The 26041-nt window shown below is 38.7% G+C and overlaps 1 protein-coding gene across 3 annotated transcripts in view; it reads left to right on the plus strand.

Moving 5' to 3' along the window:
- ADAMTS19 (ADAM metallopeptidase with thrombospondin type 1 motif 19) overlaps positions 1-26041 on the plus strand; it is a 326693-nt gene that overhangs the window by 39334 nt on the left and 261318 nt on the right. Inside the window, exon 1 of one of the 3 annotated variants that reach the window (XM_005303066.5) lies at positions 24320-25160. The exons of 1 other annotated variant lie outside the window; for it this stretch is intronic. In XM_005303066.5, the coding sequence (XP_005303123.2) occupies positions 25076-25160 (85 nt within the window). In that variant the 5' untranslated portion in view covers positions 24320-25075. Of the gene's footprint in view, positions 1-24319; positions 25161-26041 lie in introns of those variants that run through there. One more of the 3 variants, XM_065599318.1, reaches the window with a different exon arrangement.

Genomic DNA, 26041 nt, shown 5'->3' on the forward strand with positions numbered 1-26041 from the left:
TGACAGACTTCTAAAAAAAAAATTGTTTTTGTTTTTATACCTTTAGCAATTTGCTCTTCAAATTCCTTCTTAGTCTTCCTAATTTTAATCTTGTACTTTCCCCTCAATGGTTTATACACCTTTCTATTAGGGCTAGATTTACATTTTCTGTTCAAGCATATGCATTTATGAATTCCTTCCATGATGATATTCTTAAGAAGCCCTCATGCTGAGTGTAAGGGTTTAAAATTTTGACATTAGGGTCTTTCACTTTCTTTCTCTTTTGAATCCTCCTTTCTGCAGTTTATGGTCACAATGCTATGTTTTGGTATTCTGGGGCTTCTGAACTTTTCAGACTGGCATGTGTGTATTTACAGTCTATGTGAAATCAGTGGGCAATCTCTATTTCTTAGTAGAAGGTGTTCATATCACATCTATATCTATTATAGGCAGAACTGGTAGCTCTGCCTATAATAAGGTTACTGAACACTTTCCAGTATAAGACTATCAGTTGCTTTAACTTTTTGGCCTGAAAATTTCCATGCTGGGTGTTTGCCTCAGGGTATACTTTTTTATTTTTATATTTTATTTATATTTTTCAAGTTTCAGCTAAAATGGTTCAGCCACTTTCAAGAACAAGAGTAAGGAAAAATACGTTGTTCTGCCCATGTTAAAAAATTCTTACAACCTTTAATTGAGAAGCTGTAATGTCTCCATGCTTTGGAGCAGGGACTTGACAATTAGCAACAGGGCCACCCTGGATGTGGTTTTTGCTCTTCCTATGAAAATCAACCCAAATTTGGCCAAGTTGATAAGTCTATGAAAAATCAATTTGCACATACTCAGTAGAGACTTATTAGTTTGGAAACTAAATTCTCTGACTATTTTGTATGAGCATGTTTCACCCCCTCATATCTCCTATGTGCCAACCTTACTGTGTAACAAAACAATGACCTCTATATGGTGTCTGTAGACCTGATGAAGGCCTTCAACACTGTTAATCATGAGGGTGTCTGGTGAATCTTTCACACAGTTGGGTGCCTGCAAAAATTCATCATCATTGTGTATTCATTCCTTGATGGCATGCTGGCTAGTGTTGGAAATTGGTGCTTCCTCAGAACCTTTGTTTGTCACAAATGGTATTAAATAGGACTCTGTGTTTTCACCTACATTACTTACCATTCTCTTTGGTGCTATGCTGCTAGATTATTTCAAAGACTGCAGCTGGGGTATTTACATGCAATGCCACGTAGATGGCTGCATCTTCAGTATCTGGCATCTTCATGCTCACACTAAAGTGAGCGACATGCTCGTTAGCTTGACCGTACACTTGTCGTACATGCCATCAAAGACATGCAACATCTAATCAACTGCTTTTCTAGATCAGCAAAGTGATTTGGACTCTCTGTTAGCCTCAAGAAAATGAAAGTGCTTTACCAGCCTCTTCCAGGAAAAATGTATTCTGCCCCTGAAATCGCATTTGATGATGCACTCCTTAATGTGATAGAAAAGTTTTGTTATCTTGGCAGTACGTTAGCTAATAATGCTATGATCAACAATGAAATCATGCAGCGCATTTCTAAAGCCCGTTCTGCCTATAATCAGCATTATCACTGCCTGTGGAACGTGAAAGGCATTTGACTTCACACCAAGATTATGTCTATCGTGCAATTGTGTTATGCACTCTTCTTTATGGGTGTGAAACATGGACACTCTATCACAGATGCTTGAAGCAACTAGAGTGTTTTCATATGCACTGTCTGTATCTCATCTGTAACATCAATGTTTGGTATCCTGTTGACCACTTGAAGTTCTGTGCTGAGGGTGCGTGGCTAACGTTGAGACCCAATGATACAGGTGCAACTTCACTGGGCTGATCACCCCATACATAATGGATGATACATGACTCCCCAAAGCCATATTTTATGGACAGTTAAAAATGGGAGAACATATGCTGGGAGGCCATTGAAAACAATATAAGAATACTCTCAAAGCTGGCCAACTTGACTCAAGTACACGGGAAGCTGTTGCCACTGACACATCAGGATGGTGGCAGACCTTGATTACTTTAACTGCAGAGCAGCAGAACAGAAAAAGCCAAAAACGAAGCGTGAGTGAAGAAAGCAGGCTGTGGCAAAATCATACAACCCTGCCTACCTGACATGCAGTCGCATCTGCAGATCCCTCATCAGTTTGTTTGCACAAGAAGATGCACTGAAACAAACTCGTACATCAACTATGACAGGAGATGACAACTTGCAAACCCCTCAAAGTGACTGAGGTTGCTGCATCCTAGGACTTGAGGTGCTGAGCAGGACTTTCCCTGCAATTGTTCCAAAATCGAGCAAGATGTCTTGCCAACTGCTGTAAACATAGTGATCACTCTAGTGTAGATCTAGTGGTTCCAGTTCTGCTGATGAGTGATGTGAGAGTCAGTATGGTTCCATGTGATAGAATTTGGGGGGAGAGGGGAGTTTGGGGGCGGGGGGGGGGATGTAAGAAATTACATACCAACAAACTATGTTTAAAGAATGCTAAGGTTGCAAAGTCAAGCATTCAAAGCTTAGAAAATGCCTGAATTAAGGTTGCCTGTGCAACCTTAATTTGTCACCCTTGTACATGTGCATTTTGATACAGTCTATAATTTCATGAACACATATTAGTTTTTCCACAAGACCTTTGCCTCATTCAGTGACAGGGTTCTGTGCCTGCCTTCTCTGATGAGACTGTTGACAAGAAATGTTTCAAAATAATATTGTGACTGTGTTGTCCTTCCCCCCCCCCCATTTCTTCTCTTTTCCTATTAGATGTAGACACTTTGCTGAAAAGATTTCACCAAATTAAGAATAATTTTCAAAAGAACTGTGTGGCTTGCATTGAATTGTCCTTTGATTACTTACTAAATAATAATTTATTGCCATATTCTTGGCCTGACTTTTAAAAGCAGCCTCCAATTGTGCAAGTGCCATTAAATTTAACCCAGATACTGGCACCAAGAATTCTAACTACCTGTTTCATGCCGGCAAAACTGAAGGCTGTTTTTAAAAATCAGGTGCTTATCTCTGTCATAAGCAACTAAAAATGGTTTTTGGGGTGAGTTTTTTCCCCCCCAGTGTTAATGTAGCCATGTTGGTCCCAGGATATTAGAGATAAGGTGGGTGAGGTAATATCTTTTATTGGAACCAAATTCTGTTGATGAAAGAGAGAAGCTTTTCTGCTCCACAGAGCTCATTGGCTTATGGATCTAAAATACCCCAAAGAACATCACAAATCATCATAATGTTTTTTAGTGCTGAATCTGAAAGATGTGAAAAATCATAGGCATTGAATACACCATGTGGGAGGTTCATATGTGGTTTATTACAACTAATGTGTGAAATATATTGATTCAGGAAATAATTCATGGGGGAAGGAGCTTGATGCTCTCACAGCAGCATGTGAAAAACTAGTATTGTAATTATAAATGCTTTCATTTTTTTTGTCAAAATCTAAAACTTCATTATGGACCTTTTAAAGACTGCTAGTGCGCTCTCTCTCTCTCTCTCTCTCTCTCTCTCTCTGTATATATATATTATATATAATATAATCTCCTAATACCAACATTTTGGCATGGATTTTGCTGTTATCTCCTCACATGCATATGCTGTTCTTCTTTTGAATGACATACAATATATACAGTACTATAAATGTAGCTAAACTATATGGTCTTGTATAATTTAGTTTGATAATTCATTCTGGAATACATTTGTATGGCACAATGTGAGATAAGTTGTGTAATATCTTGTATAATCAGCATTCATGCATGCAGAAGTTATGAAGCAGTGTTAGTTCACTTGTCTGGGATCAGGACCAAATCCTGTGCCTTCACATTTTCATAAAGGCTACAGTAGTAGGTACACCGGTTCAATTTCTAAATATTTGTAGAAAAACATCATTATTTTATTTTTAAACATGTTTCCTTCACTTTGATGATGAAGAAGAGGAGGAGGAAGAAAAGCTGAAAAGAAACTGTGCACTTCTGAAGGAGCCTCCTGTTGAAGAGAATTGTTCATTAATTCAAACAGTAGCAGAAAGTAAATGGAAACGTGACCTGAATAAGCAGCTGAAAATGGGGTAGAAGTTTAAGCTGCTAGAAATGCTTTTGTCAGATTTTTGACATACTTTTGTCCCTATATTATGCATCTAAAAATGCTGTAGGTATGTTTTCAAAATAAACAGAAACAAAAAGCAAACCGTGTAGTAGAGAGATTCTCCTTGAAAAAGCAAGGTAAGTTTAATTGGAACCATCTGTTAAGATGCTCAGACTTCAAGAGGCCATTGTTTTAGCTGGTTTCTCTAATATTTTCTGAGACTTTTTTTAACAACAAATAACTTGCAAAATAAATGATTAAATATGCAATTTTTTATTTAAAAACTTTTCTCCTGTAGGGGAAGATGTGGGGAAGAAAGTGTCCTTTATTTATTTTTGACTGTCGCAAAGCATTTTATTCATGGCATAGCTCTTTCTCTGGAACCATTCACTATCTTATTTCTAATGTACCTAATTCATTCTTAGGCTAATACTTTGTTAAATTGAAGTATATAGTAAATAATTAATATCTACTAATGGCCAGCTTCTACCACCGTTACTCAATTGTACCTTAATCTATGAGTAGTCCTACTCAGTATGAGAAGGGTGGAATAATATGGCCCTGAACCATATTTGACAATCAAAACATTATTACCAGAGAAAAGCATTATTAAAGAAACCCCTATTCTACCTGTCTCCACCTCAAAACACACTCCTTTAACCCATTACATTCTTCATCTAGTTTCCCATCTCTCAGTCCTAATTAAAGCAGTGGTCCAGCAAGTAGTCAGAGTAACTAATGCGGAAGCTGTTGCCCAAGAGAGCTGGGGCAATTTTCCTGAAATATATGGCCCTGATCTAGCTAAGCCTTTAAAGTCATGATTAATTTTAAGCAAATGAGTAGACCCAATGACTTCAATGCTTAAATGCTTTGCCTGATCAGGATGTAAAATCATCCTCGGGATGCTTTGCCTGAATTAGGGCTGCAGTATCAGGCCTTTTGCTCCAACCCCTATTTAATAATGTATTCTATTTTATTTATTCATTCATTTATTTTATTTACTTTCTGCCCTTCACAACTCTTATTTATTTTTCCAAACAGTTATCAGTATTCTAGCACCTGGAACAGCATTTTCCATTTTAAAAGCATGTTGTAATTTTAGACAGGAGCAAAGCTGTTGTTGTTCTAACACAACTGGAGCTACAGCATAGGTATAAAATAAACAAAAAAAACCCACGCAGAACAAAAAGTAGTGAATTAACACAGCATTGGTAACCTAGTTGTTGCATTTGTGTTGATTTGCAGTTGCATATATGCCCTTTCCACTTCATTCTTGTGTATCTCAATCTTTCCATAGGTAAATTACAAGATTCTTGCAAGGTTCCCTTATTTGTGTCAGTAAATACATAGCTGTAGAGCTCCCCCATCAGGGTTTTACATCCCAGTTCATTTATCCAGTTTGTCCTCCTGAATGGTCACAAGGTTACTTTTCCCTATATTTTTATCATAACACAAAGTTTTATGTGGGTGCTTCTTCAGCATTCAAAACTATAGCGGAGGTATAGTGATAGAGATCTGTATAATATACAGGAGTACAATATTTTTCTCACCCCAAATCTGAAAGATAAGAAAAAAGCTTTTCACCCTGAATAAAATGTGAACTTTGTCTGAAGTCATTTTTAAAAATTGCAATTGGCTTTACTATGCCCCCGACAGAGGTGGTAATCTCGCTTAAAAAGACAAGTCATTCTTGAAACAGTTTCTTCATGGTTAGAAGTGTTTCTTATGGCACCTTTCAAACTTACAGATTGCTGGGGTGAGCAAAATGGGTTCAGTTTTCTTTTCGTTTTGTTTGGGCCTCATTTTTTTAAAAAATGAATAGACCTAGTGAAAGACCCCATTCATTTTAAAAACATTTTCAAAATGCTTGAAGTCCTTAAATAATCCCATTCTCACCATGAAAACCTGATTCTAATCCCCTAGCCATTTTAATCAAGTCCACAGTAGTTTAAATTTCTATTAAATCTATTCCTTTATTCTTTATCTTGTCTATACTATGGAATTGTACATAAACTGTCAATTAATTCTGCTTCATGTGTTTCAGTAGACATGCATTTTATTTTTTTGTTTGTTTTATTAATAAAACACATCTCAGTCAAAATAAAATGTGGTGTTCTATTCAAATAATGGGAAGGAATAAAACAGCAAAAAAGTAGTAAAGAGGAACAATAATACAGTTTCACTTTTGGCTGGTTTTATCCTGAAAAGTTCCAAAACCCAACATAAACTGTATATGTACAATACCACTGAAATGCAACTGCCTTTGGGGTGGTCTGTAATCTAGAGATAACTCATGTATTGCAAAATTAACAGTAATAAAAAGAGGGGAATTTTTTTGACCAAGGCTTAGAGCAAGCCCTGTACTTATAAAAGTGCCATGGGATCTTTAATATCCACATGTGGACCATTACATGTTGAATATTTTACATATCTATTTGTCTTAAAATAATGGTGAAATTTGTTTTTGTTGAACAATTTAAACTATTCAGGACTCTGTTTGGAGGTTAGGGGATCAGAATCAAATTTAAAGGCTGGAAATAAGATTAATTGTATTTGTTTTTAAAAACATTTCACATATATTTTTTCTTCAACATTCCCTTAGGAGAGAATGATTGACTGAGACAGAAAGTGGGAGGAATTCTGGGTCCCCACAAATCCCCAGGGCCACAACTTGGGCAGCCATCAGGCAAGTTGACAATGTGCCAGAGAGCCCTTAAAAGAATCTTGTTGTTTTTCATAACTATTCAAGGAAATAACCTGATCTCAATTTTTTTCCTTTCTAAAATGTATCCTAATTAATTCAGCAGTGTCACTTGTGTTTGTATCAGAGGGGTAGCCGTGTTAGTCTGTATCCACAAAAACAATGAGGAGTCTGGTGGCACCTTAAAGACTAACAGATTTATTTGGGCATAAGCTTTCATGGGTAAAAACCCACTTCTTCAAATGCATGGAGTGAAAATTACAGATACAGGCATAAATATATATTGGCACATGAAGAGAAGGGAGTTACCATACAAGTGGAGAACCAATGTTGAAGGCCAATTTAGTCCGGGTGGTTATAGTCCACTCCCAAAAATTGATGAGGAGGTGTCAATACCAAGAGAGGGAAATTTGCTTTTGTAGTGAGCCAGCCACTCCCAGTCCCTATTCAAGCCCAAATTGATGGTGTTAAGTTTGCAAATGAATTGTAGCTCAGCAGTTTCTCTTGAAGTCTCTTTTTGAAGGTTTTTTTTTGGTGAAGAATGGCTACTTTTAAATCTGTTATTGAGTGTCCAGGGAGATTGAAGTGTTCTCCTATTGGCTTTTGTATGTTACCATTTCTGATGTCTGATTTGTGGTCCATTTATCCTTTTATGTAGAGACTGTCCGGTTTGGCCAATGTACATGGCACAGGGGCATTGCTGGCACATGATGGCATATATCACACTAGTAGATGTGCAGCCTCTGATGGTGTGGCTGGTATGGTTCGGTCCAAAGATGGTGTCGCTAGGGTAGATATGAGGACAGAGGAGGCAAAGGGGTTTGTTACAGGGATTGGTTTCTGAGTTAGTGTTTCTGTGGTGTGGTGTGTAGTTGCTGGTGAGTATTTGCTTCAGGTTTGGGGGCTGTCTGTAAGTGAGGATTGGCCTGCCTCCCAAGGCCTGTGAGAGTGGGGGATCATTTTCCAGGATAGGTTGTAGATCGTTGATGATGCACTGGAGAGGTTTTAGCTGGGGGCTGTACGTGATGGCCAGTGGTGTTCTGTTATTTTCCTTGTTGGGCCTGTCCTGTAGTAGGTGATTTCTGGGTACCCATCTCGCTCTGTCAGTCTGTTTCCTCACTTCACCAGGTGGGTACTGTAGTTTTAAGAATGCTTAATAAAGATCTTGTAGGTGTTTGTCTGAGGGATTGGAACAAATGCGGTTGTATCTTAGGGCTTGGCTATAGACAGTGGATCATGTGATTGTCCTGGGTGGAAGCCGGAGGCATGTAGGTAAGTATAAGATCAATAGGTTTCCGGGATAGGGTGGTGTTTATGTGACCATCACTTATTTGCACTGTAGTGTCCAGGAAGTGGATCTCTTATGTGGACTGGTCCAGACTGAGGTTGATGGTGGGGTGGAAATTGTTGAAATCCAGGTGGAATTCTTCAAGGACCTCCTTCCTGTGGGTCCATATGATGAAGATGTCATCAATGTAGCATAAGTAGAGGGGGTGTGCTAGGGGACGAGAGCTGAGGAAGCGTTGTTCTAAGTCAGCCATAAAAATGTTGGCATACTGTGGGGCCATGCGGGTATCCATAGCAGTGCCACTGATTTGAAGGTATAAGTCATCCCCAAATTTGAAATGGTTGTGGGTGAGGACAAAGTCACAAAGCTCAGCCACCAGGTGTGCTGTGGCCCATCAGGGATACTGTTCCTGACAGTCCATGCTCGTGTGGAATATTGGTGTAAAGAGCTTCTACATCCATGGTGGCCAGGATGGTGTTTTCAGGAAGATCACCAATGCATTGTAGTTTCTTCAGGAAGTCAGTGGTGTCTCGAAGGTAGCTAAGAGTGCTGGTAGTGTAGGGTCTGAGAAGAGAGTCCAAATAGCCAGATAATCCTTCTGTAAGAGTGCCAATGCCTGAGAAGATGGGATATCCAGGATTTCCGGGTTTATGGATCTTGGGTAGCAGATAGAATACCCCTGGTCGGGGCTCTGGGGTGTGTCTGTGTAGATTTGTTCCCTTGCCATAACAGGGAGTTTCTTGAGCAGATGGTGTAGTTTCTTTTGGTACTCCTCAGTGGGATCGGAGGATAGTGGCCTGTGGAATGTGGTGTTGGAGAGTTGTCTGGCAGCCTCCTGTTCATAATCCAACCTGTTCATGATGACTACAGCACCTCCTTTGACATTTTGATTATAATGTCAGAGTTGTTTCTGAGGCCGTGAATGGTGTTGTTGTGTTCTGCACAGCTGAGGTTATGGGGCAAATGATGCGGTACACAATTTCAGCCTGTGCACATCTGCGGAAGCACACTATGTAGAAGTCCAGTCTGTCATTTCGACATCAGGATCACAATTTTCTACAGAGGAGACATTTGGTGTTACCAATAAATATCTTGGTAAATATTAAAAAGGGGGGACTGTAAGTACAGAAAAAAATATGAAAGGCTAATAATATATGGGTCAAATGATGTTTCCCAGACATCCAGATAGCTATTCCATTTATTCTGTAAAGGGAGTGGAACTTCCATGCACTAAGTGACTGAACAATTTCCTACTAAAGATCTCCAGTGCAAACAAAGGAGAAGAATTTTACCCAATAAATATGTTCTAATAAAACTTGGTCTGATTGAGGCAGTGGTCCTGTTAATGACTATTCTATAGATCAGGAGGGAGAACAAGAGGAAGAACTTTGCTCATGTGGCCAATTTCCACTTTTAAGATGGCCATTTCATAGGACAGGAGGGGAAAGTAAGAAGAAGAACTTGTTTATTTGACCAAATTCCACCTAATTTCCTATGATCATCTGCCAGCCTTTTTTGCTGACCCTTCCTCTGCTCTTTTGTAAGTTATACTAAGCAAGAAAATCGATTTGCATGACCCCCTCTTAATATATATAGGAATATATAGGTTTCTTGAATATGGGAGCAGAAGGGAACTTGGAGGCTGGAAAAGAATATGGCATTGATTTACTTCATATGAATATGCCAACTGGAAAATAAATAATTTCAGTGGTGCATTTTTAAATCGTTCCAGCTGTGAAAAATCATTAATAGCTACTATGCTCTATATGTACTACTGATACTCATGTATGAATTTATTTCTGCTACTGTACTAAATCTGAGCTCTATGGTTTCTACTGGCCGCCCATTGGTTTGGGGTTGAATTTAAAGTGTTGGTTTAGACAGATCTCAGGTAGATCCCAGTTCTAAATGGTCTATCTTAAAAACCTGCCTTCTACCAATAAAATTTCCCCACTTGCAGTTAGAGCAGGCACCTGATCTGGAGCCCCATCTGTAAAAAGGCTGGGGGTGGGGGAGCTGTTGATGTGGTGTTCTTTGTGAGGGCTCTGCATCTTTGAAACTCTTTCGCATCTTAGTACATAATAAGCAGTTTGTTAACCTTCAGGCCATTCTGCAAGACCCATCTTTTCTCCCTACCCCAGAAGGAGATGTGGGAGGCTAGGTGGTGGTGAGAGTGGGAGGCTGGTGGGGATTCTGTAAAGTTTATATTAAATTCTTGTTATTTTTTTTTTGTCACAGCTAGGGTATTGCGAACTAGGAGTAACTCATATAGTATGTTTCTATTTAGAGTGTCTTTTAAGAGATTGTTTAGGTACCCAGAGCACTCTTCTGTTGTAGAGTAGTAGAAAATGAAACAAGTATATTGAAATATTTTAACAAGGAAAAAGTAACAAGGCAGAATAACAGAGCAGATGGAATGAGGATATTTCTTTGTACAGAAAATAAGTTAATCATTTCGGATTCCTGTGTCCAGGGACTCCTTAGTGTCAGAGACATGCTCAATACTATCTAAGCAGAAAGATTCTTCATCTGAATGACTCCAAAATTTATAGGACAATTTTACCTCCTACCTCTAATTTGGTCTTCGTATTGCATGCTTACCCAGCATCCTTCCATTTCATAAATGCTGAGTGTGTGTGTGTGTGTGTGTGTGTGTGTGTGTGTGTCTGCTTTCGCTATCTTTTAAATAATCTCATATAATCTCATAGGTGGCTCCCCGCCACTTTTGAGTACTAAGAAACGTTTCCAAAAGAGCTGCCTTCATTTCCAGGAGATAAAAGGGGCCTTCCTAATAGTGCCTCTGGACAGATGGATGAGTCTGATATGAGAGAAAAGTACAAGTAAGGAGCAACGTGATCCCACTGGATTGTTAAGTAAAATTGTATTGTGCAATTAGAAATAAATAACTTAAGTGACAGAGCATTGCTCTGGCACCAGTGTACAGGTGCCAAACACAATTATCAATAACTGCTACCTATTCTAACAACTGGTGCATTTACTTGGTGATTGTAGGATAAAGAAATAGATTCCATGGCAAAAAATGGACAGGTAGCAATAGGAACCTAAAAATACAAGTTGGATATAGAACAAAATATCTGCATATCTTTTAAAAAATATATTTATGAATATTTTCTGGGAATTAATTTAATTTGTACTACAGACCATGCTGATCTCACGTCCCATTTATTTAATGCTCACAGAGTTCCTACATTCTCCTGTGACTAGCTCTAATCCCTGTCTAACTTTGTTTGCTACACATGACTCAGTTTCTACAAATAAGAAATCTAATTGGGTTTATGCCCTATTGTGTCATTATTATGGTATGTACAGCATGAAATGCATGACTGAGGTGCTTTACTTGTCTCTGCAGACATGAGACCTCATAGGTCCTCACTAATGCTTACTGGTAAGAGCAAAATGTTCCTGTTCTGTTTCCAGAACCACAGGAGAATCCAAAGCAGAAGATGCAAGCAGGAGGGTGAGCAAGAAGGGAGTTAAGTTCTGTGACCTTCTTTCCCCTTCCTCCCCAACACATTGGATGCCCCTCTGTTGATGAAGTGCAAAGATCTGATTCTTGGGTGGGGTAGAAAGAGACAGGGCTAAGCCTTTTTCTGTAGCATTGTCCACCCTTTAAGTCTGTGGGGCAGCAGAAAATAAGTTAATCCTGGATCTGCATTGACTTGTGTTGATTCCAACACTAGAAAGAGAGTGTTAAAGGGCACTGGCAGGCAGGGAGACCATGGAAGGAATCGTTGGCCAGGTAACACTGAGGACCCAGTGCCTCAATGTGGATAGCTATGGCCTTTGGCAGAATTGCCATTTCCATGGGTATCTCCACCATCTGGATGATCATGAGGAAACTCCGCAAATAGGAACTCACAGAATATCCTCTATGTAGGGAAAAGCTCTCATGGGGGACAACTTGGTCTAAGTATTTCTGTGTAAGGCCAGATATGACTACATTGGCTTTAATGTACTTGAAGAAATGTGGAAGCTGGATGATTCAAGGCAGTGGTTATGAGATACAGTGCCATTCTCGATTTAAGTCACCAGTTCAGATTCAAATGAGGTTAGTAATGACCAAAAGTTTCATAGCTGCTCAATAACCTATGTGAAAGAGTAGTGGCTAGCTGCCCACCTGACAAACGTTGCTACCTCAGCTGGCTCAAACTGGCACCTTTATTGGTAGGGTCCGAAAGCCTGGTTATCTCTCATCTATAGAAGTGGCCCCTCTTATGTTGGGGTTGAAATAAATTGGAGGGACAATATGGGGAAGCTTGCATCACTGCCCTAGTTGTACTTGTTCTGTGGATAAAGAGGCTTTCAATCTCCAGGCTTGTTACTCTAGCACTTTTCATGAATGTAACGTTTGCTCCAAACAATTTAGGCTGGGGAAAAACCCACATTAAAGACTTTGCCATTATTGCCATGCACCCTACAACTTGAGGTGTGTGTTAGTTGCTCTTTAGAAAATGACAGCAATCATGTTGCAGAGGTGACCAAATATACAATAACTTGAATTATGTTTTTATGTCTGACCATGGAACTTCTGTATGTAACATAAATCTACAGAGGATGAATGGTTCTGTGCTTAGGGCACTAGTCTATGACTTGAGAGATGTGGGTTCAATTTCTTGCTTTGCCACAGTCTTCCTGTGTGACCTTAGGCAAGTCACTTAATGTCTCTGTGCCTCAGTTTCCCATCTGTAAAATGAAGATAAAAGTGCTTTCCTATCTTTCAGGTGTGTTGTGAGGATAAATGCACTGAAAATTGTGAGGTACTACAGTAATCGGACCCATATAAATATCTTAGGGTTGGTCTACACTACTGTGGTAAATCAATCTAACGAATAATGAATAACGTAACTGAAGTCGACGTAGTTAGATCCATTTACCACGGTGGCTACACTGTGCTGTGTCAACGGGAGAGCATCTCCCATTGACTTCCCTTACACTTCTTGGGGAGGTGGAGTACACAAATCAATGGGAGAGTGCTCTCCCATCGATTTAGCATGTCTTTGCCACACATGCTAAATCAACACTCTCTGCATCGATTGCAGAAGTGCCGATCTACCAGCAAGTGTAGACATACCCCTAGCTGCCATAGTGTTCCATTAAGACTAAAATATGTAAAGGGAGAATCCAAGTATATAATAGGTTCTTGGGACTACTTATGTAAAAATAACCATGGGTGTAAATGTTTGTAGGAGCAAAGCTTAAACAAAGACACTTTCACAAGGAAGTTATAAAAGAACTGTTTAAAAATGTAATCAATGGTGTAATTTTGGCAAAATTGGCAATAATTTTCTCCCTATAAACTGAAGAAATCTAAATTTCAAAGAACTATTACTAAACTTCAAACCCACTTTCAGTCCATCTCAACATAAAACATTTTTCACTGGGGCTGAAATTTTTCATCCATAATGGTGATTTTGTTAAGTTTAATCAAAACTGGTTAGGCCATTTTTTGAGTGATGAGAATGTAGGGAAAAAATTAACCTTTTTTTGTAATTAATAACTAAATAAATTTAAAATAAAAATAATAAAAAATATGGGATTTTCAAAAAAAATGTAAGGTATTTAGTAGCAAGCCCATTTACATTTGCAGGGACTTGTGCTCTATCTCCTTAGGTGCTTTTGAAAATCCCAATCTAAAATATTTTTGATTTGCACTCAGATAATCTAACAGAGAGTTAGTTTTAATATGTCACACTTGCTGTGGACTTTGACCCCAGTGAAAGCAACTATCTTTGATATGTGGGAATTAATTTGTTTTTTTAGATTTGTAAAAGAAGTTTGCATCATTAATGATGATTTTCTGGCTATATGCAGTACTTCATATAGTTTATGGTCTAAGGCTTATTCTCAGAGTAGCCAGCAGGATTAACTCTACTGGCTCTAAAACATTTTTGGATTGTTCATTTAATGAATATTTAGATATTTCTGCATGTCTTATCAAAACTGAAACTTTACTTATATGTATAAGTTATACAGTACACATACACGTGTGTATGTGTGTAACTATGAAGGCATTTAAAACATCGCCACTGACAGTTTCCTGGTAATAATGGAATTTGAGTTTTCCCAACCTGAATCAAGCTGTTTCCAGTGCAGATACAGAGCCTGATCCTGTAGCCCATGGGGATTTTTGTGTAAGGACTCCAAATCTACCTGTCTCTGATAACCCTTTGTTTTGGATACTTTCTTGTCAAGCTGGGGTAGATCTTTTGTGATGCTAATTATGAAAACAGAGAACTTAATTTAATTTGGGATAGTGCTAAAGGTTTCCTCAGAGGAGTTATTTCCTTTTCTACAAATTGTTTTTAAAATGATTATGCTGGACATGTGGTCTTTCTCACTCTCTCTCTCTCGTCCCCCCCCCCCAAATTCACAGTTTGATTGAGATGTCTCAATCAGGTCCTCACATTTTCTTGTGTAGAGTAACTAGAAATACCACAGTTCCCTGAAAATATAGTGGTATTCTTCCATCTTCTTTTTAATGGAGTATCAGTGGCTTCTCCATATCCGTATGGACTTTCATCTTCCTCCATATATTTTACATTATGTAAATAAATGAGTTAATAGCTGTCAGGATTTTCCTGTTTCACATGTATAATTTCTTGGCAAGGCCTGTCTCCTTTCAACTTTGTACACTGTAGTACCTGGTGACCTTGTGCACCAGACATTCAGTTTGGAATAACCAGATTTATTTTCCTAATTTTGGTCACATAGTAGCCTTTCTTTGACCTTATAGTTTCCTCCTCTTGTCTGTTTGGTGAAGATAAAACCAACTGGTCCAACAACTCTCGTAGCAGAAGAAGAAGCAAAAGCAGACACCAGTTTACATCAATTTTTTTGGAAATGAAGTCTGACAAAATTCTTCTGTAGTAGAAAAACATCTGGAGAAAGTCTTCCTATTGCTTATGGGGGGTGAGTGTGGGTGTATGTTTGTATAATGAGTCTCACCTCTGATTCCTATATATCTATGAAAGATTGGAAAAGGTAACAAAATATACTAGATTACTAGAGTCCTAAGCAAGTGCGACATATAGCAAAGAAATCACACATGTTGATTCTTCTGAGCAGTTGAAACACTTCTGCAGCTTATTTTCTTTAAGGGAAACACACAGGTTTTAGGTAACGACGATGAATATATTTAGTCATTATATAACACCTTTCATCTTCAAAGTGCTTTGTAAATATTAACGAATTAATCCAGTACAATGAATGCCTGTCAGCACTCTGATAACTGACACTTCCTGGCTTTGGATCACAATGATTATAGCACAAACTGTCAATCTGCTTCTTTCCTTTGTCTGACTTCAATTAAATGCAAGATAATCTACCTTTTGTGCTTTTATTCTTTTTATTCTTATGTATTCCCACATAACCGGGGGCAGATATTCAGAAGTATAACTAAGAACATCTCATAGAAAGCCAACATATATGGAGGGTTTTGGGGGGGGGAGGGGGAGAAGGGGGTTAGTTTTGGGGTTTTTTTTTTTTTTGCTTTGCCTCAAGTGAAAAGGGCACTAGAGAGTAGCTTAGAAACCACTTAGTTATGTGACCTTGGCTGTTTGCCTGTTATTGCACAACCTGTGTTTTATGTTCTGTCACCCCAATTCCTCTATATTTTAGCTGGTCTCCTGGTGCCACTGTTTGCCATTGGCTTACCTTCAAAGCAAGTGTCTGTGGACAGTACTCATACAGTATATTACATACTGTATGCTTTGACAACTCATGTGGTCTTGATGGGTTTCCCAGTTACAGAGGCTGAAAGAGTAAGACAGCCTGTTCTGCAGGTTTCCACACAACATTTCTTATGAATAAATCCCTTAGATAGAAAAATATAAATCATGTCTATAATATTTGTTTTTTTTTAAGCTGGTAAGTATAATGAAATCCTTCTCTGCCATGGCACGGGGAAAGCACAAATAGGATATCCACAATATAATTTAAATGAAAAATCACTTGCAGATTAATTAATATTATTTCATTAGGCATTGTGGGTTCTGAAATGTTTTTGAGCTAATGCCACTTGGTAGAGGGATGGCTCACAAATTATTATCTTCATTCAGATAATGAATTCATATTTGTTCCAAGACTACAAATAAGTAAAACTGATTTTTTTAAAAATATGATTTACTTGTAATGTTTTTCATTTTACCACACAGCAAAGAAATGAGACCTAAATCATCTTTCCTGATGTTCTTGATCAGTCTCCTCACTTTCTCTTATCTTTCATGACTGTGCTATTCTTTCTCCCCACCCCCCACCCCCGTAATTTCCTGAACCCTCCTAAGGCATATCCTTTAAAGGCTCCTTCCCTCTTCTCCATGAGTTCGGTGTCCCTTATGGTTCTGTTTTCTGTCTTCTAATTGACAGTATTAGATAGTTAAGTAATAATAGTAATGCTGATTGTGAAGATTATATCCAGATAAATCATCTACCAAAATACCTACAAAAGAATAGAAGTTACTCATTGTTTAATAAAACAATTCATTTTGTTTAAGATTCAGCTATGTTCCCTTTCAGATTTCTTTACTTTGTGCAACTTTCCTGTGCCCACACTTTTAATTTTTAGTTATCTCTTTACACTCTCTAACTGTAGTGATTTTCCTGACTAAGCACCATATTTACAGTTGTTGCACGGTATAATGCGTATATCCATGGGATTAACCATGGAACACAGTATCTTTCGTCTCTAAATCACTGGTTTAAATACAGCACAAGTCTACCTAGTGTCCAGTGTTAATCTAACATATTTGTCAACTGTTTCATTTTGGCTAGTAATGTCATGAATTTTTTAACTCAGTCCCATGTGTTTTACATTCCTGGCCAAAATCCTCTTGTGTTCTGTTCCCTGTACCTCTATCTCCTTACCCCATCTTCCTCTCCTCACATCTGAGATGGAGACCTGAGGGTGTGGGGATATCAGGCAGCAGGTTAAACTGCCCTGTCCCTGTTGTACATTAGACCAGTAAAAAGCTGCTTTATTAGACAATGCCTACCAATGGTCCCTAAGGGATCATATGCCATTTGATTTACAGATGGGGAACAGAGTTCTGCTCCCTCAAGTAAAGTTAAGCCTGTGTGTGTCTTGCAGGATCAAGACCCTAATCAGACCTAAATCAGAATACTAATTTCCAGAGTACCCAAAGGTTCTCCCCTACTTCTACTTTGAAATAGATTTGAAATTATGCCGGACAAGAGAATAGGGCCAAGAATGGTTATACTTTCCCAGAATAATATTGCTATTATATATGCATGCTTTGATTTTATTCTACCTAATTCAATAAAAGTGAGTACTTTGCTTTGAGACAAAGCAACTATATTTTTACTCTCAACAAAAATATTCTATTATAATAAGAAATTCTACCTGGTAAAAGTTTCCTGAGTTTGTAGAATGTTCTTAATTACCATTGTGTTTTCTTTTCTTTCTTTTCCTTGCTCACCAACAATAAAGGTAGAGCTTTGGTGGGGTTTGTTTGTTTGTTTTTAAATGTTCTCAAATATTCATTCAACGTCGCATTAAGAAGTTCTTTCTCCTCTTACTGTTCAAGAAAAGTAATCCACCAGTGTATTATTTTTTTATATTGCTAATGTCGTAAACAGAAAAAACTATTTTTAAAAAATGACTACAAATACACTTTTTTCTTAAACTTAAATGATCTGAACTTGAAAGGAAGTTCAGACTCTTGATGGAGGGGAAAGGGTCCATTATACAATGGAGGAACCCAAGGTGAATGTCACGCTGTCTGGGGCTGTTCACACTGATGAGTGCCAACTTCAGGACAGACTAACAAAAAGCAGAGCAAACACCTCAAATCAGTGGTAGGTTCTATAATTACATTTCATCAACCCAGTAACAAATGTGAACTCCTGAAGCACTATAACAGTCTTGTCTGTGACTCGATGACAGTCCATTTGGACACTCCAGTATATCTTGCTACACAGGCCTGCTGGACTTAATGGTCACTTACACCAGGTGTTTTCATCCTTTTTTCATTTGTGGATCCCTAAAAAAAATTTCAAATGGATATGTGGAAATCTTTGACAGAGTCTGCAGACCTGGGGTATGCAGATCACAGGTTGAAAAAATAATTTGCACCAATGATCACAAAACATTCAGGCTGCTCCCAGTCCCAAGAGACCAGTCACTTATTCCAGGTCAATTTGTACCTTAGATATCACAGCAAAGACAACACCTGTAGCCAATCATATAGTAAACTAACTACGGGTTTATTAACTAGAAAAAAGAAATGAGTGTTATTTATAGGCTAAAGCAGGCAACATATATATACACAAATGACAAGCTATAGTTTTAAAAGGAGTTCTCTGCTTTTGTTTCCTAGCAGCTCTGTGAGAATCCAAACAGCAAAGAGATAGATGTCAGCTATCTTTATTTCCTTCTTCCAGAATTCATGTTTCCTTACATGTAGTACTTTTGTGGGCATGCAAGGGCCATTAGCCCAGTCTTTGTATTGTGATGTTTCATAATATCCCACTTAGTTTTGATCATGCACTGTGATGGGCAGGGGAACTACTCCTTCTGCCTGGGTTCATAAGTTCAGACCAGGTATTTTTACAGTTATAAAGCAAAACTTACATATCCTCTTACAGCATGGGATATATTACAAATAAGATTAATGCAATGTACAAGCATTTGATAGAATCTAAACACTTAAACACATCTTTACAAGTCTAACACTTATCTTGAACAATAGTAACATACAGATGAGCTGATCTGGTTTCCAGTTATGAATTGTCAGTATGCTTAGCTGATAGCTACAGCCTTGACAAGTGCTGGCACCTGGTCTTCCAGCATCACAGTGACCTCCTGGGTTCTTTACCGGATGAATATGGAAGCATGGGAGCATGCCAATAGAGGGAGTAGAAATCTTAGAGGATGAACTTTTGGGGGGAACTTTGGCATCTCATAAATGGGATACAGTGTTTTTTTTTTTAAGATGCAAGCCTCTATTTCAAATCAAGAAGCCTCTTCTAAAAATAGTGGACTCTTTTTTTCATGCGGAGACTTGAGGAGTCTCAAATTTGAACAACAGTTCGTTGTAGGGGTTCCTTGGTATTTCAAATGGGAAGCTGTTTTTTGTGAGAGACTTGTGTATGAAATGACAACAGTTGATCACTATAGAAGGCCATGATGTCTCAGATTGGAAGGATGCTAGTTCTATATGGGGGGACATCTCTGTCAGAAGTATGGAGTAAGCACGTCTTTCTGAGAGACTTTGCATCTTATGTTATGAGAAACTGATGTTTGTGGAGGGCCCTTACTGCTTTTAATTATGGGGCTACAATTTGCATCTGATGCCTTGATTTCTTTTACTGTGAGGATTGCTTTTTGTTAAATTGTATGAAGACTGTCTAAAGTACCTTAATTTCAAACATCCACATTTCTAAGAAAAATAGTATACTAAATGAGAGGGGTAGCCATGTTAGTCTGGATCTGTAAAAAGCGACAAAGAGTCCTGTGGCACCTTATAGACTAACAGATGTATTGGAGCATAAGCTTTCCTGGATGGAAGCGTCTGACGAAGTGGGTATTCACCCACGGAAGCTTATGCTCCAATACGTCTGTTAGTCTATAAGGTGCCACAGGACTCTTTGTCGCTTTATACTAAATGAAAAGACTATAAGTGATTATGATTACGCAGCCAACAGGTTATATAAATAGTGTGTTCTAAGTGTATTTTTACTTACAGCTACCACCCACAAAGATCTAGATTAAATTCACAGTGTGACTTTGGGAAATAACTCACAAGTCAATGATTATACCTTACCAAGACCAAATCTCACTGAATTATCTTAACTTAGCAGTACAGTCATGAGAATCTGTGGCATAACATATAAACATCAAACTACTGTGAGCTTACCTTTACATATTTACAGTGTTGACATTTTAAATCAGAAGTGCCAACTCAGTAAATATGCAGTATTAAATTCACAGTAGTTTGACACTTATATCCTACTCCACAGGTTATCATGATTGTACTACTGAGTTTAGATATAACTGAGATTTGCTCTAAGGCAAGTTTTACTAAAAAGTCTTTTGAAGTGATCTTAAATACATACATGGTCAAAATGAAGGGTTTATTTAAGATGTAAATAATGGTATAGAATTACAGATTAAAGATTCAGAGTCAGTGAGTTAACAGGCAATAAGCACAGCTTTCTCTAAAATGGGGAAACTGACTTCATGCTTTTTAAAAAAAAATCAACAAATTTTATTTCCATTCACATTTACCTAAAAAAAAAAAAATGTATAATTCAACCTGCAGTTTGCACAAAAGTTTATTTATATTGAGATAACATTTGCAAGGCTCTCCAGAAACAGGAAGACATGTGTTTCTGTTTCTAATCTGAATAGTCATATGATATGTGGTGTTAAAGTAGTAAGCACCATTCAAACCAGCATAGTTTCTTCTATTTATCTAGTATATTTCATTAAATTGTAAAAATTTGAAACAAATGTATCCAAAAGCTCAGTAATCCTCAAGAGTTTCATCAGTCAGAGACTTATAAAGCATATATATCAAATCATTAACAACTCAACCACTGCAGAAAGGCTTAAAGATTTTTTAAGATTTTTTATTACAATTTAAAACATTGTAATAAAATATTAAGGCAATCATGTAGAAATGGATTGTACTTGTGAAAATCAAATTCCTTGTTATGAATATAAGTTTGATATGACCTTTACAGTCATAATTATAGAAACAAAATAAGCCAAGGAAAAAGGCAGTGGTTGAGGATGGAATCTATATTAAATTAGAGGGGGACTTATTAAAAAATCAGCTGCATGTTTCACACCATGTTAAACTTAACTCTTGTTATTAAATGACTAGATTGCATTTACCTATTATTCTTGGGTATAGGGAAGAAGATGTCCCACCTAGTAACAGGTGACTGAGAAAGTAGAAGTAGAAAGTCATTGACAGCATGGATTTAGATGAGGCCATGTTTCTTTCTTAGGGGCATGGATGGGCAAGACAGATGAATGCTTCAGTTGTCTGCAAGTACTTTGAGATCCATGGGATGTCCCAGACTGATCTGGGCAGAACCATGAGGTTAAAAGTTCTCAATCTCTGCTCAGGTCATGGGGAGCAACACCTTGCCCTTTAACCACAACAGATGACACCTCAGAAACTGGGTGAATATAAACACATGGAGCCAGATCCTCAGCTGGAGTAGGTTGCTAAAGTTTTATTGAAATCAGTGAAGCTACACTGATTTACACCAGCTAAGGAGCTGGCCTATGCAGTTTTTGATATATCTTTAGGGCCTCCCTTCCTCCCCTGCACCTACCTTGCAAAGTTTGTCTATGGAAGGGTATGATTTGGCCCACTGTTTTTATTTAATTAGTCACTGTAAATTCAGTGCAATTCTGTGATATTACATGCTAGACTGCTGATTCCACTAGTGGCAATTAGAAAACTACAGCATTAAACTGTTCTCAAAGATGAAGAGTAATCTCAAGACTCAAGGGAGCAAAACTGAGTATCTTCAATAATTTTCATTTTACCCTGCATTGTGAATGGAAAATTTATTTTTTTTAGACATACATGTACTAAAGATTATAACAAGAATTATGCTAATTTTGTCCTCCTGTTTAGTATAATTTTCATGCGGGGATTAGACAATGAAAAATTGGTTTATTAATTTTTTTAAACAAATAGGAACTATAGGAATGATATTTCATTTAACTAATTTCTCAGATATTTCTTTAAATAAATGTAGTATTTCTTCTTAGTTTACAGCTACATAGTAAATTACATCCAGCAATATGAAGAAAGGGTTTTTAAGGTAATCATACTATGCTGTGGTATGTAAAACAGGTACTGTGTTGCAGACAGAGTTTTGGTGGACTTGTGAATTGTTAAACTCTTTTGTACAGTATATACGTGGATACAATCTCATACTCTCTACAAAATAATCACAGGAGGAAACCATTGCTTTGTTCTTTCAGTTCTTATTCTTTTACATATAGACTTCCCTCTACTAGTCTTACAGTGACAACAGTTAACATGTGGTGGACTACAACAATGTCTACCAGTATTAACCTATGACCAGACTCTTTGTTAAAACTAATGAACACCAGTAGGAGCTCTGTTTTATAGTGAACTTTCCCCAAAGTTAAACATAGAGAACTTCCCCTACATTTTTATTTTAACTATTAATACAATAAAACACAAAATGAGCCAAGGAAATGTATTGCAGCTTTGTTTTCCTATTTGTAGAATATTTCTTTGAATATTTGAAATACTCCTTTATTGTTTGTTTGTGATAAAGTCAAATATATTAAAACCTCTCACAGTTGCTCTCTCACAATCCCTCTACCTCCTGCAGCTTGTGCTCAAGGGGTCAAATTCTGCTTATGTTAGTCCTGTTGGCTTCATGGGGGGTTACACACATGAGTAAGGCAAAAAGGATTTGGTCCAAAAGGACTAGCTTAAATTGGGGAAATCCAAAAATTGTTATGCCAATCTGATTCCCAGTGTAATAAAAACAAAGTACAACATTGTGTCTTGAGTTCTGGTTACTGTTGATTGGGTGTTAATTTTAAACCTCCACTTTGTGTACTAAACTGTATATACAATATCCCTATTTCTGATACACTTTCGTACCCTTTCTATATGCTTTTGTTCATTCATACTTCAAATTGCAATTAGTGGTAGAACTTAGGCCACATTCTACAGTACACACTCAGACAAAACTCCCCTGTAATGAGGGTGTTGCCTGCGAAAAGACTGTGGCATTGGGCCTATTAACTAACTAATTGTACTGCAAAATAAAATGTGAAATAATATTTAGTCAGGTATCAAAGTTTTACTATAAGAATGCATTTTAAATGACACATGAATACTAACTTGCACTGACGGAGAAATTATTTTTTTAAGCTGTTAAATATAAATCTGTCTAGTTTTTACAACCCTCCCTGATTTTTGCTTAGTTTGAAAGTTGGCTCAATTAAAGATCACTCTCGAGTAATTTTTTCCATAAAACCAAATAACTAATCAAGAATATTGTTTGGAGGTAGTTAAGAATACACACCCTTGTTGTGCAAAATTTCTTTAGCTATTGAACACTCAGAGCAGAGATCAGACCCCAAGGTACATTTGGCTTCTGTGAAGTCTAAACATGTTTTTTTATTTGGAGCATAACGATATGGTGGTGTTTCTTTTTGTTTTAATATCTCTATAGCTTTTAGGAGAAATTCTTGCAACTTTGTAGTTTTCTCTTATCAAAAAGATGTCTTTCCTCACAAAACTATATTACTCTGTTTTCCCTTAAGGCATAGTCATCACCTTTGACATCAGAAATGGTAGGTAGAATAACAAAGGTTATGATGAGAAATCAGTCTCAGATTTGGAGGTGTTTATCTGTTGATTTTGCAGCTTACCCTGATTTTAGATATTTGTTTTAATATATTACTTGGCTCCTCATTTAATCATTCCTCAGCTGACAGGGATTGGGGTGGGAAGTATTGGGTTTCCATGGAGAGCTGTGTAGTGGGGGCAAAAAGGGAGTTTGGAATCAAGTTACACAAAACAGACAGAAATGGTAAATCTTGAGTGCCTTGAATTTGAAGCAAAGGCCTTTTAGGTCGGGGCAGGGGGAGAGAAGGGATACTTTTTTTTTAAGGTGTTTAGTGTATGTGCAGTGTAGTCTAGTGTGTTTGTGCATGTTACTTTGCAAGTATAGGACATGGTGTGAGTTTTTCTGTGTGACTGTGTGTGTATGTAGCCTCTGTGTGTTCACATAGGGGTTGTGTGTGTAGGACATGATGTGTATTACTCTGTGTGTATAGTGTGCTTGTGTTGTCCTAGACAGGGTATAATTTGTGTTTATTTATAATGCGTTGTGTGTGTAAAATGTATAGTGAGGGTGTTATGGGGTGTTTCGATATATAGACTACGTGTGTCTTGTGTTATAAGGTTGTGTGACTGGACTAGGAGGTGTGAGTATATGAGTATGCACGGTCCTGTGTGGGTGTGTGATGGGCAGCAGGGAGGAGGGGGTGTGGGCTGAGGCACAGGCTGTGTGTGGAAGCCCTGGAGAATCCCGTGACTAATTGCATTATCTTCCCGCTCCTTGCCTTAACACTGAAACGCAACTCAGAGGCGTTTGGAAAATCGCTTGGATTGCAGCATTGTGCCTTGGCTCAGCAGCAGCTCCCCCCGCCCCCCGCTCCCCCCGGCTGTTCACACTGGAGCAGCAGCGGGAGACCGGGGTTATACCTGCCTGCTATACCTCTGGCTTGGGGGCATGCAAATAGTGCTGGCCGGAGCAACCAATCGGGAGCAAGCTGCAGGAGTTTGGGGGATCCCCCCCTTCCCCTTAATCCGCCGCCCCCCACTAGGGAGAGTTCGCAGCCGCCTGGTCGCAGAGCGCGGTGACCAGAGCCGGGGCACATGCTGGCTCCTCTTCTCCGGGTGCTGCCTACAGCTCTCGCCTTCTCGCCGCTCGTCCACCGCTATCCCCTCTTACTGCTGTGCAGGGTGACACTCTCTGCGCACAGATAACTCTCTCTCTCCTTCTCTGCTTCTGCGTGTGCTGCTCCCTCTCCTTTCTAGGACACCCTCTCGACTCTCCAACTGGCCTGTGCTTCTCTGCTGGCTTGGAGGTGGTTTCACTCTGCCGGACTCCGGCTCTGCCTTCTCCTCCGGCTGCCTCCTGTAAATCAGAAAATAGCCTCATCAGATAATCCACTGGGGAGCTGCTGCAAATTTTAATACCGCTCCACTTCTTCCCCCTCCCTTCTTCCCTGCCTCCCACAAACTCGGACATACACCCAGTGAAGAGGCAGCAACTTGCAACCCACAACCATACAAAGAACTGGGGCAGTTCAGGGCACAACCCATTCAGGACAGGCAGCAGCAACAGAAGCCAATAAACCGGAATAAATAAAGAGTGTAAATAAGCTGCTCCCTCGGTGTGTTTGGGACAGTGAAGTGGATGGAAAAGAAAACGGGGATGCGACTGAGCCACATTTGCTGCATTTTTTATCAGCTGTGTTTCCTATCAAATGGGATCATTTCAGGTAAACTTATCCCTTTCTTTGGCGCTCATTTCTGTACTTTCCATAGCATGGGATTAAAAGAAGGAGAGGAAAATCAGTGGTCCAGCATGTTACTGCTGCTTTCTTCTCTTATTTGTAGCCAACCTGTGCACATTACTTTGCAACTAATCAGTACTGTATGAAGGATCTGGTAACATATATATCAATAACATATGTATATATGATCATATGGCACGGAGTGATTTCCCACATATACAATGTTTGTAGTATGTGTGTGTTTTACATAATATTCATAATATTTATATGTGTGTATACTAATATTCATAATGTTTGTATAAATACACATTATGAGTAGAACATTATTCATAGTGTATGTATGTACAAATTATGAATAACTATATATAAATGTAATATAAAATATTCACACAGAGAGAGATTCATAGAATCATAGACATGTAGGGCTGGAAGGGACCTCAAGAAGTTATCTAGCCCATCCCCCTGTGGTGAGGCAAGGTTAAGTATATCTTAAGTGTTTCTGAAATGTGGCCACCGTGGCCGCATGCGGCCACCAGGGACTTTTCTTGCAGCCACAGCCTCCTGGGCAGTGATGGGCCCGAGGGCCACTAGCAGGGGTTGGACCCTGCTCCCCTCTGGAGAGATACATGCTGGAGGAGGAGGCAGCTAGTGAGTTCCCCAGTTTCCTGGGGAGGTAGAGTTGGGCTCCAGCCCTGGCGTAGCAGGCAGCAGGCTCTGGCCACAGGGCTCCAACGCCTCGCTGCGGGGCTCACCCCCCATTTCCTCTGGTCCCTGCTGCCTCCACCGCACCATCATGCATTCCCCCCTGTCCCCTACTTCCCCCCCTACCGATCTCCCCATCCAAGGCTTAATTTGTCCCTAGGTTT

Source organism: Chrysemys picta, chromosome 6 (assembly GCF_011386835.1).
Source record: "Chrysemys picta bellii isolate R12L10 chromosome 6, ASM1138683v2, whole genome shotgun sequence".
NCBI lineage: Eukaryota > Metazoa > Chordata > Testudines > Emydidae > Chrysemys > Chrysemys picta.